The sequence below is a fragment of the Dermacentor andersoni genome, chromosome 3, assembly GCF_023375885.2.
Source record: "Dermacentor andersoni chromosome 3, qqDerAnde1_hic_scaffold, whole genome shotgun sequence".
In the NCBI taxonomy this organism is placed as follows: domain Eukaryota; kingdom Metazoa; phylum Arthropoda; class Arachnida; order Ixodida; family Ixodidae; genus Dermacentor; species Dermacentor andersoni.
The window spans coordinates 12,495,379-12,512,053 of NC_092816.1; the positions used below are offsets into that span (position 1 = coordinate 12,495,379).

The 16,675-nt window shown below is 42.1% G+C and overlaps 1 protein-coding gene across 5 annotated transcripts in view; it reads left to right on the forward strand.

Moving 5' to 3' along the window:
• Window positions 1–12,921, forward strand: part of LOC126520921 (uncharacterized) — a 117,588-nt gene extending 104,667 nt beyond the window's left edge. For 4 of the 5 annotated variants that reach the window (XM_050169749.2, XM_050169745.3, XM_050169748.2 and 1 more), the window contains 2 exons: window positions 6,731–6,837; window positions 12,206–12,921. In XM_050169749.2, coding sequence (XP_050025706.1) covers window positions 6,731–6,837; window positions 12,206–12,283 — 185 coding nt within the window. In that variant the 3' untranslated portion in view covers window positions 12,284–12,921. The remainder of the gene's footprint in view (window positions 1–6,730; window positions 6,838–12,205) is intronic. The other variant, XM_050169751.3, reaches the window with a different exon arrangement.
• The last annotated feature ends 3,754 nt before the right edge of the window (window positions 12,922–16,675 follow it).

Here is a 16,675-nt window from a genome sequence, read left to right on the forward strand (position 1 = left end):
GTATGTAACCTTCGCTTACAACACGGCGGTGCAAGAAACAACACAGATCACGCCATTTAAGCTGGTTTACGGCAGGAACCCGACGACGACGCTCGACGCCATGCTGCCGCACGTCACTGACGAGGAAAATCTTGACGTCGCTACCTATCTCCAGCGCGCCGAAGAAGCCCGACAGCTCGCCCGCCTGCGGATCAAGAACCAGCAGAGGACCGACAGCCGACACTACAACCTCCGACGACGCTTCGTCGAGTACCAGCCCAGCGACCGCGTTTGGGTATGGACCCCGATACGCCGACGAGGACTCAGTGAAAAACTACTCCGACGCTATTTCGGACCCTACAAGGTCGTACGACGTATTGGTGCTCTGGACTATGAGGTCGTGCCAGACGGCATTTCGCATTCACAGTGGTGCCGCGCACGATCTGAAGTGGTCCACGTGGTGCGCCTTAAACCCTATTACGGACGCTGACGAACTCCCTTATTTTTGTTGTTTTCTTTGCTACGAGTGCTTTTGTTTATTACTTTCGCTTGTTTGCAGCATCGGGTCGATGCTTTTTAAGAGGGGGGTAATGACACGTGTACTTATCTTTATCGGCCTACCGCGTTTCGCCGCCTAAAAGAAATGTTATCGCACAGCGCGGGACGCGCCTGCATGTATCCGAAGTTTCTGGAAAGTTATCGATGCTTCTATCCGCTGTCTGTTGTCGCCGAACCTTATGTTATCTGATTTCATCACCTGACGCGAATGGTGTAGAACTTTGTGGAAGGCACGCGGGTCCCAACGATTAGTCTGGAACATTCGATGACTGCTCTATAAAAGCCAACGCGCTTGACCCGCTGATCAGATTTTCGACGATCGCCGACTGTGTTCGCCGCTATCGTTGTGCTTTAAGTGTAGCCTGTTTTGTGGGCACAGGTTCGCCCAATAAAAGCTAGTTTTGTCTTTTACAGTACTGCTACTGTGTTCTTTAACGTCACTACCACGTGACAATATGGATAGAAATGAACATGCTCTCAGGAACGGAGGAAGCCTAAAAGCAGTGATGAAGAAACTAGGCCTAGGGAAGAATCAGATGTACAGGTTAAGAGACAAAGCCGGCAATATCATTACTAATATGGATGAGATAGTACAAGTGGCTGAGGAGTTCTATAATGATTTATACAGTACCAGTGGCACCCACGACGATAATGGAAGAGAGAATAGTCTAGAGGAATTTGAAGTCCCACAAGTAACGCCTGAAGAAATAAAGAAAGCCTTGGGAGTTATGCAAAGGGGGAAGGCAGCTGGGGAGGATCAGGTAGCAGCAGATTTGTTGAAGGATGGTGGGCAGATTGTTCTAGAAAAACTGGCCACCCTGTATATGCAATGCCTCATGACCTCGAGTGTACCGGAATCTTGGAAGAATGCTAACATAATCCTAATCCATAAGAAAGGGGACGCCAAAGACTTGAAAAATTATAGGCTGATCAGCTTACTGTCCGTTGCCTACAAAGTATTTGCTAAGGTAATTGCAAATAGAATCAGGAACACCTTAGACTTCTGTCAAGCAAAGGACCAGGTAGGATTCCGTAAAGGCTACTCAACAATAGACCATATTCACACTATCAATCAGGTGATAGAGAAATGTGCGTAATATAAACAACCCTTATATATAGCTTTCATTGATTACGAGAAAGTGTTTGATTCAGTAGAAACCTCAGCAGTCGTGGAGGCATTACGGAATCAGGATGTAGACGAGCCGTATGTAAAAATACTGAAAGAATGCTAAAAGATATCTATAGCGGCTCCAGAGCCACCATAGTGCTCCATAAAGAAAGCAACAAAATCCCAATAAAGAAAGGCGTCAGACAGGGAGATACGATCTCTCCAATGCTATTCACAGCGTGTTTACAGGAGATATTCAGAGACCTGGATTGGGAAGAATTGGGGATAAGAGTTCATGGAGAATACCTTAGTAACTTGTGATTCGCTGATGATATTGCCTTGCTTAGTAACTCAGGAGACCAATTGCAATGCATGCTCAATGACCTGGAGAGGCAAAGCAGAAGAGTGGGTCTAAAAATTAATCTGCAAAAAACTAAAGTAATGTTTAACAGTCTCCGAAGAGAACAGCAGTTTACGATAGGTAGCAAGGCACTAGAAGTGGTAAGGCAATACATCTACTTAGGGCAGGTAGTGACCGCGGATCCGGATCATGAGACTGAAATAATCAGAAGAATAAGAATGGGCTGGGGTGCGTTTGGCAGGCATTCTCAGATCATGAACAGCAGGTTGCCATTATCCCTCAAGAGAAAAGTGTATAATAGCTGCGTCTTACCAGCACTCACCTATGGGGCAGAAACCTGGAGGCTTACGAAAAGGGTTCTACTTAAATTGAGGATGACAGAACGAGCTATGGAAAGAAGAATGATGGGTGTAACGTTAAGGGATAAGAATAGAGCAGATTGGGTTAGGGAACAAACGCGAGTTAATGGCATCTTAGTTGAAATCAAGAAAAAGAAATGGGCATGAGCAGGACATGTAATGAGGAGGGAAGATAACCGATGGTGATTAAGGGTTACGGACTGGATTCCGGGGGAAGGGAAACGTAGCAGGGGGCGGCAGAAAGTTAGGTGGGCGGATGAGATTAAGAAGTTTGCAGGGACAACATGGCCACAATTAGCACATGACTGGGGTAATTGGAGAAGTATGGAAGAGGCCTTTGCCCTGCAGTGGGCGTAACCAGGCTGATGATGATGATGATGATAATAAGCATGGGAAAGGGCTATTGCCACGGGACACAGTTTGTATTCCTTAATGAAACACGTGTGCACCCTGTATTTCCTGTCACAGTACGAGTACCGATATGCTTAATACGTGTACTGACAGGCCTTCAGAGCCTTTTAGAATGTGCCTGTGGTGGTTTGACCCCTTAAGGGCAGTTAATGACATGCATTTATTTTTTCCAACTGACCGATTTTTCGGAGGTTCTTGCGGCCCTTAGGGAGTTAGAAAAATTGGATGTGGACTATGCAACTGACCAAGAAGATGCTTCAAATGGTCCGTAGGACAAGAACAGAAAGGACCTACGCATTGAGGACTGAACGGGAAAGGAAGCATGCTGCCGCTGTTTTTAGGGAGCTTGAGCTCAAAAAACAAAGTGTTGGCTAATGCCGAGATGCAGGTGTCCCTAATCCAAACCAAAGTAAGCTCTTTAAAGCAGTGAAACACAACACTGAGGCATCGTGCGCAGGCTGATGGTATGCCAGGACAGTTGAGGTTGACTTACAAGCTTTTGAGAGAGAATCTTAATTGTGAGAAAGTTCGGGCCTCATACCACTGAGCTTGCTATCAGTTGATATAAATAGCTCATATTCGAAAATATCTGCTCCTGTATGCATCTCCTTTTTATTCGTATTTGAGAATTGCTGACTCCATTTGCAATTTTTTTTGAAGACATTTTATTTGCTGTGCATTTTACTAACCCCTCCCTTATATTCTCTTTTTTAATAACATAAACATTACTCCTTGGTATTCAAATTGAATTAAGTCGTTTTTTTTTTTTCATATGCTTACTAGAGAGTGATAGCATCGGGTGATATGGTTTCAGCCTGTCTTGACATAAAACATAGTTCTGAATCACTCAGGGAATTTTGCAAAGGCACTCAGGGAAAACCTGGAAAATTCTGGGAATTTAGAAATGTCAACTTGGTAGACACCCTGGTCATGCTGGATGGACCAAGATTTTTCTTGAGATTTTTTTTAAGAAATTAGAGAAATAGAAAAAGGAGCATCATGATGTTCGGACTTCGTGTAAAAGGGAAGCAAAAAATAAAAGGAAAGTCGGGAAAAGGAGCTAATGCACTAAGCAAGGTTTTGCACTGTGGGCATGTGTCCATGCACCTGGTCTGTTCCTCAAGTTATGGTGCATCAGCATTGCACCCTCTGGAATTGTTTTGAGTGTGAGTTGGTTGTGCTGCTACAGTGATTAGCTGAGGTGTTGGATGAAGCATTGCATCTTTATAGCTGGCTTTTACCTACCACGATGACTCAGTGACTATGACATTTCGCTGTTGAGCTTGAGGTCTTGCATTTGATCTTGGCCATGGTGTCTGCATTCTGATAGGGGCGGAATGCAAGATTGCCAGTGTACTGTGCATTGGATGCTGAAGCCCAGGTTATCAATATTCATCTGAAGCCCTCGACTACGGGGTCCCTCATAATCCCCTGCACAGTTTCTGGATGTTAATTCCCACAATTCTTTTATAGCAAGCTTTCATGAATTCAATTTAGTACTGTACTGAAACAATGTTTATGCCCTTTACAGTTTGTCTTGTGATGCACATGACATTTGTGTGCATTTCTGTTATTTTAATGTACTTGCTACATTTCTGTCAGGCAAGACTACCGTAAAATTCCGAGCAAGCACCCCGACCTGTGGTAACATCCTCCGCCCTTGCAACTTCACCGCTAATGTCAAACTTGGGCGCCATTTTGGGAAAGCTCCTCTCCCCTCCCCTCCCTCTGCCCGTGCCCTTATCAAGCACCGTGCCCAGGCAACACGGGCCTGCCACATCCAGTTCACGAAAAGAAGTTTCCGTGGTTTCTCTCTCTCTCTCTCTTTTTGTAGGTGTGGCCTCGTTAGCGACACGGCAACTCGCCGTATGCCATTTGCAGCTCGCGAACCGCTGGCCGACAGCAGAATGCTGCGAACTTTCTTTTTGCGTCCGACTCGGAGGAGTCTTTCGATGGTTCTAAAAGTGCATGATGGAAAAGGACCAATCTATGCCTCGATAAAGTTCATGTGAAATCAAATTTTAAATTGACGCCTGCTGCGTTTTCTTTTCTCATGGTAAAATTTTATCATCCCCACTTTGAATTTTGGTGCCATTCCTACATAGCCCCACTTTTCCAGCCAGCCATTACCAGCCACCTTGCTGGTAATTTTGACTAGACTTGCTTGAGGGGGGGATGGGTGCGCTTGCTTGGAATTTTACGGTATGGCACACTGAGACTTTTGTGGCATTCCTGACGGGGTAGCATTAAGCAAGGAGAGTTGGAGAAAGGAAACACATGCAAGATTTCAACGCATGCAATGATTTCTCCATTACCGTGTATATTTGGAAAGGAGCCACCAAGCTAAAGCTTCCTCTTTAGCTCGGAAGCTCCTATATAAATGCACGAGAAGTTGGGAATGGGGAAATTGTTTTGCCCAAGATCCACTGCACCAAATTTGATGAAATTTGTTGCATTTAGAAAAATAAGTTAGAATCTGGTGGCTGTGGAAAGCAGATTATTTATTTAGGCCATCAAATTTTTAGCAAAATATATTAAGAGGAGAAAAAGAAAAAACCTATAGAACCAAGTCTTCGGCTCCATAACTCAGTAATAAATAGCTATATCACAATTCTGTAAACTGCACCTAGTTAAGACTTCCAAAGCATGCAAAATTTATATGTATGTATCGCTCTTATATGTATCAGTAATTTCTGAGTAGGAAGAACTCAGTAAGCATTGTAACAATTTCACGTAAGCTATCTTTTTTTCAAGTAAGCCACATTTGTCTGCCTTAGGTGATCTAACAGATGCAGTTTACAGAACTGCATTAGCTGTTTATGGTTCTGAGTTATGAGTTTGTCAATTTTACGCTTCAATTTTATTTAACTTATCAATTTCTGGCAATTTTTGTAAAGAGTATGAGGTCCCAAATCAGAACTCTACTTCTTACAGTTGCCAGAACTTGCACTCTCATATGCAAATAATTTCCTTCAAATCAGTCCAGCAGTTGTCTCACGAGAGCATTTCTTTGGTTTACCTGTATTTCAATAGGGAGATTGGAATTAACCCTGATATAAAGCTTTCTTTTAAGCTTGGTTTCTAGTTGCTTTTGTTTATTTCACAGGCAGTGTTCAAAGAATGTTTGTAGCTGTCTTGAGGTGTTGTTCAGAACAAATGGTATAGTATTGTGCAACATGTCTGCTGTTATGCCAGTACTGTTCTGCCACTATTACGCACTGTTCTGTCCATTTACCACAATAAAGCCCATGCAGTGCTGCTGTACGCTCCCTAGAAGGACTTGTCTGATTATTTGAATTTGGAGGAAAGTGTGAGTTTGTGTTAAGTACAAATTTCAAGGAACCTAGAATGACTGAAGAAAGAGTTCTTAGTAGTAGGCTTTAATTAAACCCTAGCATACAGCTGCAAAATCATGACAGGAAAGTGGCTTTTTCTTTCTTCAGTCTGCATCATCTGTGGTCTAGCAGACGTATAGATGTCAATTACCAATTGCATGGTCGACAAAAGTTTATTATGTTGATGTACGTGGTCAAAGACTGAAATTAGCAGTTCTATACATCAGTGTGAACTGAAGTTCAGGCTCACTTTCTAGTGCATGCAGACTATAAAACCATGTGCAAGGAATTTGCGCATATGTTGTTTTAACACATGTGTACTTTCAGTTGTGGATTACTTGGCTAAGATATAGTTGTAATCACATTGGTAGCACAGAATTGCTTTGCAACCTTTTATGATCTAGATGTGGCTTGCCTTGGCCCTAATAACCAATCAAAAAAGAGCAGCATTTGCTGTTCTTATAACTGTTGCATGAGAGGGCCTTAAAGGATTTCTCTGTTTCTTTGCTGTTTTTATGTGCACTGGACTCAGCTGAATGAGGCCACCATCAAATGGAGAAATGTTTGAGGGCTAAGTTAGGGGCTTTCTGACTGTCAGTTGCTTGCTTGGTCAAAACAGCTGTGAAAGATGACGATGCAGCCGAAGACCAAGAAGATGATGGTCCATTTGGTGCAGATTTGGGAAGAGGAAAGCCAATGCCAGATGCTGCTGATTTCGATGACCAGGTGATGAAGCTTGTGGCTTCCACTGGCATGGCAAAACGCTGGCGTACACTTCCTTGCTTCCTGCTTTTTTCAGCGCACGGTCTACGGGCCCTCTTATTGGCTGTCCTCCTGAGCTAACCATTATGTTGTTTCTCTCATGCCACTGATCCCTTGAGCCCCTTCCATCTGTGCTTGCAAGAGATGACATACTCCTATCTTCATTTGAGTCTAATCTGACTGTCTTACCTTGTTTTAGTACCTTCAGCAGCTATTTGTTACTTTTGAATACTGCTTTCTTGTGTTGCAAGACTTGCTTTTGGACCTGTCCAGTTTGTTCTGGCCTCCAATGACATAGTATTTGCAGACTCACGCTGTATATCTCCTGATTTTTGCTTTTGTTGGTAACATTGTGGTTGAATCTTTGGCATGTATGCTTTTCGAAGCTCTTAAACCCCTTTCCTATGTCCCAGCAATGCAGCAGTACTGCATGGCACATTGCATGGTGAAGGCTGTTATGTAGGCGTGTATGTATGAACATTCTATATTTCAAATACAAATTGAATAGTCTTTGCTGTTCAATTCGCATTTGATTAGTAATTCACTATTCAATTTTATAGAATATTCATTTCTGTTTGAACATCTGTGCAACTGGAAGGCTGTTTTGAATAATTCTGCTGCAGGATAGACGCAGCTTCTGCACAGAGGCACCAGTTCCCTAGTGAATGCACACGGCAGACAAGTTCTGCTTGACAATTTCAAATCATTAAATAAGGATGGCTTGCTCTTTGCAACCTATATTCAATTTGGTCGTCTTTGTTTAGGCAAACCATATTTGCATCTCTTTAGGTGTTGTGCTGTATAGTAACACATTTCTCTCGTTAAGTGAACACAACACTGTATGGACATCTGATGATGTGCAGTTTCCTTTTGTTTCATTGCTGTCATTGTCATCGTGCAGCAGATAACAAAAAGTAGTAGTTTTTAATTTATGAGCTCCTCAGTTGACTGGATGTCCAGCTGCAAATGGCATTACATGCATGTATCAAATAATGTAAATAAGCCTTATGTTTACAGCAAAGCTGCATATGTCTACCCTTCCATACATTCTTCAATGTCAGTGCCTCAAAACTCCCGCGCCCTTTTGAGGAGGCAACGCAAACCAGTAAGCCATGTGCTGACACCTGGCATAGCAAGAGGAAAGCTAAGAAATCACTCGATGCATAGTTTCATGCAATAGTAACCATAGGGAACTCTGGCGATAGTGTCTATGGGAGCTGCATTCGGGACAGTTGAGCTAGCATGGGACTTATGGGAAGTACATGGATTTGCCTAAACTTGACCCTTCTGTCTTTAAGCGTCTCTTTGACTTTGTAAATTCGTCATTTTCAACAAAGTAATGTGTAATAAATAATTATGTAAACATTATTAAAACCATACATCAACAGGGTTTGAACACAGGACCTCTAGCACAGAAGCCTGACATTGAAACCATTATGCCACGGACGCATGCATCGACAAATGGCATAGAACGCCTTTATGAATTTCTTGCGGACAAGCCAGCGTCTTGAGATGCTTTGTGCGTTTCAATTTGGACACCTTGACAGGTTGAGCTGCTATTAATAGCGATTGTGCATGTTCGCAGAGTATTCTGGAAGGGAAAAGTTCCAAAATAAGTAAACTTTTACACTGAGTGTGTGCTTAGCCTTTTTCACAGCTCCGCTGGTAGCCCACATTCACAGAGTGGAGTGGCTACATATTTTTTAACCAAAAGGACTCCACAAACTTTATATTTGACTTTGGTTTGAATTTAGGAAATATTCAATATTCACTTCAACATTAAAAGATAATTTCTCTTGAATATTCGTTTTCGATATGATTTGGAAGTTTCAATATTCTAACAGCCCTACTGTTAAACCGTTTTGTCTGCTTAAACTGTTGCTTAAGACACGCTGGAATATCTTTCCTATTCATGTTTTATATACAACACCTAAAATTGCCCCAAACTCTTTTTTTGACATTTTGTATTGCTGCTCACTGCCATAAGGACCTCTTTAACTTTTCTGTTGCTTCCTTGTAAATATTACGTATTATATATGCGTCCGTTCTGCACTAATGTTCTAATTTGGCTTGTATTTGAACATCAGATGCTATAAAGTATTGCTATCTTACCCATGCATGGACACAGCTGGTAAGTTGCAGTTTTGTTGGGCAGCAGCATAAAGGCACCACTGCATGGAACACTTACAACACATTCGCTTTTTTCTACCTTAAAGGACCCCAGTGTGATGTGCTTTCTCCTTTATTGAACTAAATAATCTTTTCAGGTTATGACAAAAGTCACGTAAGGATTTGTTACTGTCATTACAATATCAGTGCTTCAAACTCATTCAGGGATAAGCGGAGCACATTCAACAATCTCAAGTATTTAAAGAGAGAATGATAATGCAATTTTGTATGTGAAGCGGGCAAATTCACTATGTTGAGCAGCATAGTGGTCAGCAACTGTTGTTTGTGCTTAGCATTAGCGATAGAAGTCTTCTTGCTTGCCATTGCTGTTGGCTGTCGCACACTTATTGAAGATTATTCATTCCTGGGGTAGAAGTAATCTAATCCTTACTTGCTGGGCAGAGGAGTACTACGTTTGCATAACATACAACCAACCATGATGCTAATCTAATATTATCTGTTGGACAAATTGGTCCATCATGAACACTGCAAGCATTGCAGACACGTGGGTTTCAGAGGAGCACGAAATGATTAAACTAATGCTAAAGTCATCAATGTTCTTTTTTAGTTACAGAATTCAAGTATGTGAGTGTATTGTAAATGAAGGGGGCCCATGCCTAAGGAGCAAGAACATTTCTTGACTTGATGAGGTCTATCTCTTGATCCCTCTTTGTTCTTGCCTCACACGTAGTTCATCTAAAGCTCCACCTGTTTTAATTCACTGTACAGTATGAAAAGGGCATGGCGAAGACACAGGTGACAACACACTATTCTGGACTTACAACAGAATGATTTTGCATGCTTTGCCAAATAAAATTATTTGCAAGTTCAGCACTGTGTGTTGCTCCCCCTATCTGTCCTTGTACAGTGTAATAGTGCACCATATGTACAAGTCCCAAGTTTCTTTGCCATTTGTTCCATTAACGTGACAGCGTTAACGGCTCCATGTCGCAGAAAATCCGGTGTCGGCATTGGCATCCTGTGAGCAAAAATTGCCATATATATTTAGGTATATGTATCTGCCCCGTCTTGCTATATGACATGCGCTATATGTGGGTTATATTGCCACACCATTTTATCACTAAAGTTGCTCATACCTTGTCTTACATTCTTAAGTTATTCCTCGGAATATTGAGAGTGACAGCCCTAAAACAAATGTCATGAAACAAAATGACAGCGCATGCCTTTTATGTTAAATATTCTCAGACTTAAAGGTGCGAAGCAGTAACAAAAACCTGAAATTGACGTAATCTTTTTTGCATGGCTATGCACTACCTCTGGGATTGGCCCACGCAAGAGGCCGCATTTCTACCAGAAAGCTCACCTTTGTGCATAGCGTCCGCCGCCAGCGTTTCCCAGTAAACATTATGATTACATAAGCTGCAGTTGCCGGGAAGCGTGAGAAGCAGTCAGGGATCTTTGAATGTTATCGCATTCTACTCTTGAAGGAAAAGCTGAAGTTTCCTCAAAATTTTTCCTCTTTTGGCAGTTCTTCTCTTGGTTAGGTTTCACCACATCATAGTCTGTTTTCAGTGCACATCACACTGGCTCAGAAGAATGGGTTGGGGGAGGAGACAAAAGGAGGGGGAAAAAACATCAAAAGAGCTGGCATGGCCAGTGATTAAGGAAAGTATGGGGCAAAGCAGGTTACAGAATGAAAAACCTGACATCTGTAAGCAAGGCATTAAGGAAAAGGAAAAATGTTAAACCAACCACGTGCCTCTCTGATTTTGCATTTAATTTTTACATTTTTTTTCTTTTGTCTGAATTTTTTCTCTGTTATTGGCTTTGCACTATGTTTCCTTCAATCAGTGGTCGTGCGTTGTTTTTATTTTTCAATTCTGATCAAGGGTGATGCACTTGTCTGCATGCTTGGATTGTGAAAAAGAAAACATACAAACAAAAATGAAAAAAATATTCTGTTGGTTTTAAGTAGAGGGCCAGTTGTGTCTTAACAGTATCTGTCCTACGCCCCTATGTTCTCACTGCTTGTTGCCACTCTTGATTATCTAGTTGCCTAACGGATGCCACAGAAAGGTTTAGCAAATATAATTTTTGAGTTGTCCAGCACCATATATTGCAGCACTTAGCTTTAGGACAAAGCCTACCTTGATAATTTATTGCCTTTTCATTGCAAGTGCTTTGCTGTAAGAGTTAAGAGGAAGCTTTAGCTCGGGCCCAACTTCGACGCGGCCTATTCAAATACATGTAAAATGCAAAAACATTTTTCCGAGATAACCCTTGGACCGATTTTAATGAAGTGTGCTGCATTTGAGAGAGAAAGTTAAATTCTAGTGACTCTTGGAAGTGGGTCTGATTTAGGGTATGAATTTTGTTAAAAAGATTTTTAAAAATTCGAAAGTTTGAAAAAAAGAAAGAAGAAGCACAATGTTTACAAATTAATGGCTCTGCATCAAGAACAGGTATCGCGGTTCTGTGAATGGCATCCATTACATCATTAAAAGCAGACAAATTCTATGTCAACTTATATCTCACGTGAGTTTGTTACGTTGTGCACAAGGGTTCTGCAGAAGCTGTATTTCCATATTACTAAATTTTTTGACATTCATGGGTAACATATCAATTTTGTCCTCTTTAAATGTACTATTAGATGCAATTCACAGAATTGTGGTATCGTTTTTTATTTCTGAGTTACAGAGTCGTAAACTTGATAGTTTCGTTTTCTAAAAAATTTTTTTTTAATTTTCAATAAAAAATTGACGACCTAAATTGAAAATATGAAACCCGCAGTCACTAGATCTTAAGTTTTTCTTTTAAATGCAACAAACCTGGCCAAATTTGGTGCATTGGTTGCTGAGAAAAACAAATTCTCCTTTTACATGCATTTAGATAGGAGCACCTGAGCTAAAGCTTCCTCTTAAGCGCGGTAATGTGCCTTAAAACACAAACACTACATTGACCTTATAGACAAGCTGCATGTTAGATAATTAATTGTACTAACACCCTGCTTTACTCATCACTACCTTGAATAATAATCTTTGCCAAATAACTTATAAAAAGTTGTTCACATCTATTGAATCAGTTTGTTAACTTTTCTTTTTTTGTGTGTGTGTGTGCATGACAGTGCCGCTGCACTTTTGTGACATCCCACACTGTAGCTTGTCTGTGGCAGAGCAACAGCATCAACTGTGCAATTTTGCAGGGCGCTGAGGCTGACCCACTGCAACAGCAGCAGCCCAACAACATCCTCGAAGATGGCATCGCAGCAAACCCCAAGTAGTGGCACAGTGCACTGCTTTGCTCCTTTTTTTTTTCTTCTTGGTCTTCAGTGGGCTAAGCACACATGTGGAGACGCATAATGATTTGACTGTACAGTTCATCTGTGGAACGAGCCAAACCAGACTAAGCAGTGTTACAGGCTTGACCTTGTGGGAGTGAGCAGGGAATTGTGCTTTGAGTGCTCTTGTGAGTGAGGTGGGTCTCCCAAGTGTGCAGTGTTTGTGAAAGAAGAAAGACGAGGATTTCCAGAAGCCACATTGTCTTCAGGAAGCCACTGCACATGCTGAAATGCACACTGGAATGGACATTTAGGTGCCACCCAGTTGTAATCATCAACAAGGCATTTGTTTTTCAAGCCAGTTTTATCAGATCCACCCACACGCTTCCATGCTAAAATGTGGTGGATTGCTGAATGCATTTCATAGGTACGGTTCCTTGCTTCTACAGTTTAGTTAGCTGTTTTCTTTTTCTTGTAAGTGTTGACTGAGATTTTTGTGGGCACAGGGACAGGGGCTCCTTGAGAGCAGTTGTATGCAATAACTGTGTGCTTGTTTGTTTTTTATTGTGCTTGTTCTTATCTTGTTCTCTTGTTCCTACATCTGAAATGGCCATTAAAGGCCCTTTTCGGTCACATGGAAAGTGTGTCACTTTTATTTAATCTCTTGCCTACAGCAGCTCTTTATGGCTGCAATTGGTCAACTTGTTCGATCTCTAAACAGCATCGTGGTGTGGGCATTTTTTACAACAGATGCCTGTTTATGAAGCCAGGCTCAACCAGTACTCCACGTCTTTGGTAGGAACACCTGGCCAGTGCAGTAGCCCTTCCAGTAATCATGGTAACTTTGCCATGAAATTATTGTAAATTTTAATTGAGGGACTTGGAGAAACAAGTTTGATAACCTTCAAGATTACATGGAAAACTGTCCCGATGCTTTACGATTGTATAGGCCACAGTTACTGGGTGTATCACTTAATTGAGCCATGGTTATATACAGCCAACAGACAATGAAGCCAAGGAAAGCATCGGGGAAATTAGCTGTGTTTGCAATGAAAATGTAGAAAATAATAAAGAAAAGGGAAATGAAAGTGGACAAGATAACTTGTTGTCGGTGGGAGCCAAACCCACAGCAACAAACCCCGCATGACATGTGCGTTGCACTACCAGTTGTGCTACAGCGACGGCTATCAGTTCGTCCACTAACTTGGGTATTTATGTCTACTAGATGTAGCCCTGGGAGTGCGAGCCAGCGCTGCTCAAAGCCATGGGAAGAGTATGTGGAACATCCTTTTATGCCCAATGGCATCACGTAGCATGTGAACTTACGAGAGCAGGCACATGGCTAAAAAGCCCTCATATGCTACCTAATGACATCAAGGCTGCCAGATTCGAGACCCTTAATGCAATAAATGAATGAGTAACTGAACCATATTCATTAACCAATGAATAACTGAACCATGAATTTTTGTCAGATGTACATGTCCAATAGCATTTTGCTTGTAGTTGTACTAAACTATCTAATATTTTTTTATTCTTTTTTTTTGTGTGCGTGGCACACTTAGCAAGTTAGTTCAAATTATTTATGCTAATCTTTATTAATAATTTTAGAGCACACCTATTACATAAGTTGTACGGTGTGCTCAAAAGCATGTCAGGTAATGCAATTGTTCCCGCGAAATTTTTTGCTTCCCCATGAGATTGAAGAAAGCTAGCAAAATCAATGTCCACATTTTAAAATACGGGACCCACAGGAAGTTTTATAATGGTATGTATGGGGAGCTGTGCACTGTGATAGCAGTACTGCTAATAGTATTTTCAGTGAAAAACACCCGCGTGTTGGCTGGAAAAAAAATTAAAATTGCAAGAGAGTTTCAGTGCTTTCAATGCTGACTTCATGCTTATCGATTGTGACCGTGGTAGCTTTCCATCTTCACAACAAAGCTGCTGCATAGCTTTATTGCTAATGTGTTGAATTTTGTAGGTTGTGTCTTTGCAGCCTTCAGGCAGGCTTTGTTTTTTTAAAACATGCTAGAGAGTGCAGCATTGCAGCAGTGGAATTGTGCAGGGATGTAACTTTTAAGGCCTGGAGTGCTTTCTTTGAAGCTTGGGGAATAAATTATGTAAAAAGTAACTTTATGAAAACATCTTCATCTAATGTTTATGGGTGCACACAACAGGTCTAAATAACCTGCTGTCTAAAACATTATTGTTTAAATTCAAAATTTATATTAATTAATCAGCCGATGAGCATTTAAGACAAGTGCTCTAGACACGTCTACGATGCATTAGATAAGTTTGGTTTTATTTAGGTGAAACACTGTATATTCATTAAGGTGGCAATCATTTGACTCTCTGCAACACTCAGCTATGGGACAGCAGTAGACTATTTCACGTGCAGTATACATGGGAAATGCGCAGGTAATCGAGAAGCTTTCCTTATGTAAATGCGCTATAAAAAAGGCACAAAGGAAAAGCACTCTCTGCATGGCTGCATGAAGGCAAAGCAAACAAGTGCCTGAGCATCTGTGTTCCAACTTTGTCTAGCATGAATTGTGGTTGTTAATCAATCTTGCAGCACAAGTCAATGAGAGATACCATAAGGGAGCATGCAACACATTAAGTGTGTATATATTCACTTGCTATGCTGATGTTTCCTGAAAGCATAGCAAGAGAAAAATAGTGATCTAGCTTCCTAAATGAATAGTGAATGAAACACCTCCCAGGATCATGTTTGTTTCTTTCTGTTAAGGCGAGTGATACTTTAGATTTTACATACATATATTGTACATTTTACTCATACATTGGCAGTTGATAGACTGCATAAAGTTCTTTGATCAGGCAGCACTACCTGAAAAAATTAAGTGAGAAGGCAATTTTGACTGTGACAGGGACTGCGGAGCGAGAGTGGCCTTGATTAATAAGCACTAATTAATGATTGCCACATTATGATGGCAGAATCCAGGAGTGTCCATATGCTTGGGTTTAGGGGCGCATTAAAAGGTGCCTCACCAGTCCACATATCAAATTTCGGTTGCATGCCGGAGGAGGAGGAGGAAAAACTTTATTTGCTCTAATTGGTTATAAATTAGCGGTGGCAGATGTGGTCGGCTGTCTTCACGGTCTTCTTCCCCATCTGCGCAGGGTCGACGCCCCTATTCCAGGGCACCACTGAGGGTGGCTACTCGGTGAGCGTGCCTTACTAGTCCATGCTGGACTTTCGGGTCGCTGCTGGAGAGCACCCGCTCCCACTGCTCCGCACTCGGGTGTTTCATTTCAAAGAATTGTTGATTGTGAACGCATCCCCATGTAATGTGATATAAGGTGGGCATGGCGCCGCACCAGGGGCAAATGTCTCTATACTGGGTGGGAAACATCTTGCTTAGTGTGTTTAGGTTTGGGTATGTTCCTGTTTGCAGCCTCCTCCAAGAGGTTGCTTCATGCTGATTTAGGCTGTTGTAGGGTGGAGGGTATTTGATTCGGATCCCCTTATAGTAATTCAGAATGTCAGAGTAGCTTGGGTTGACTGGTATGGGTTCCTCAGGGTCGGTGCTTGTGGCCGCTCGGTTTGTGTGCTCTCGAGCTGCCTTGTCCGCCCTTAGGTTCCCTTCTATTCCAGCGTGTCCCGGTACCCAGAAAATTGTATGCCTGACTTTGTTGTTAGCCCTGCTGGAGCAGAGGATGTGAAGCGCTCCGCGTCCTATTCTGCCGTTCATGTAGTTCTGACAGTAGCTTGCGAGTCGGTGAATATTGTTAAGGACCTTTCGGATCGGTAGCCCTCCACTGCCGCTAGAGCTACGGCTATTTCCTCAGCTTCCGTTACCGAGCAGTCCTTCATTGATGTGCTGCTGATCTCTTTGTAGTCCGGGCTTATTACTATCGCAGCTGTCTTTACTATGTTTGTTCCTCTTTGCTTGGTGTATACTGCAGCATCTGTGTATACTGTTGTGTTTTTTGTGGCCAGGTACTTTTCGACGTACTTCGCCCTTGCGTCCCTTCGCGCCGTGTGGAGGTTTGGGTCCATGTTTTTGTGTAGGGGGCTAACAGTATGTTTTCCGATATTCATCAGGAATCCCCTCCGTTCTTTGGGCTTCTTTGATTGATTCCACGAAGCCTAGCCTTATTAGCAGTTCCCTTCCCGTTTTGGTCTGCTGGAGTCTCATGAGCTGTGCGATACTTTGGGCTTCCTTTAGTTCTTCGAAGGTGTTGCTTAAGCCAAGTGCCATTAGTTTCTCTATCGATGTATTGTTCGGCAGATGAAGTGCTGTTTTGTATGCTTTGCGTAAAATGGTGTCTGCTTCTTGTATTTCCTGTTTGGTGCAGTTGAAGTATGGGAGTGAGTATGCGACCCTGCTGACCACCAGGTTCCCAACCAGCTTAAGTGTGTCTCCTTCTTTC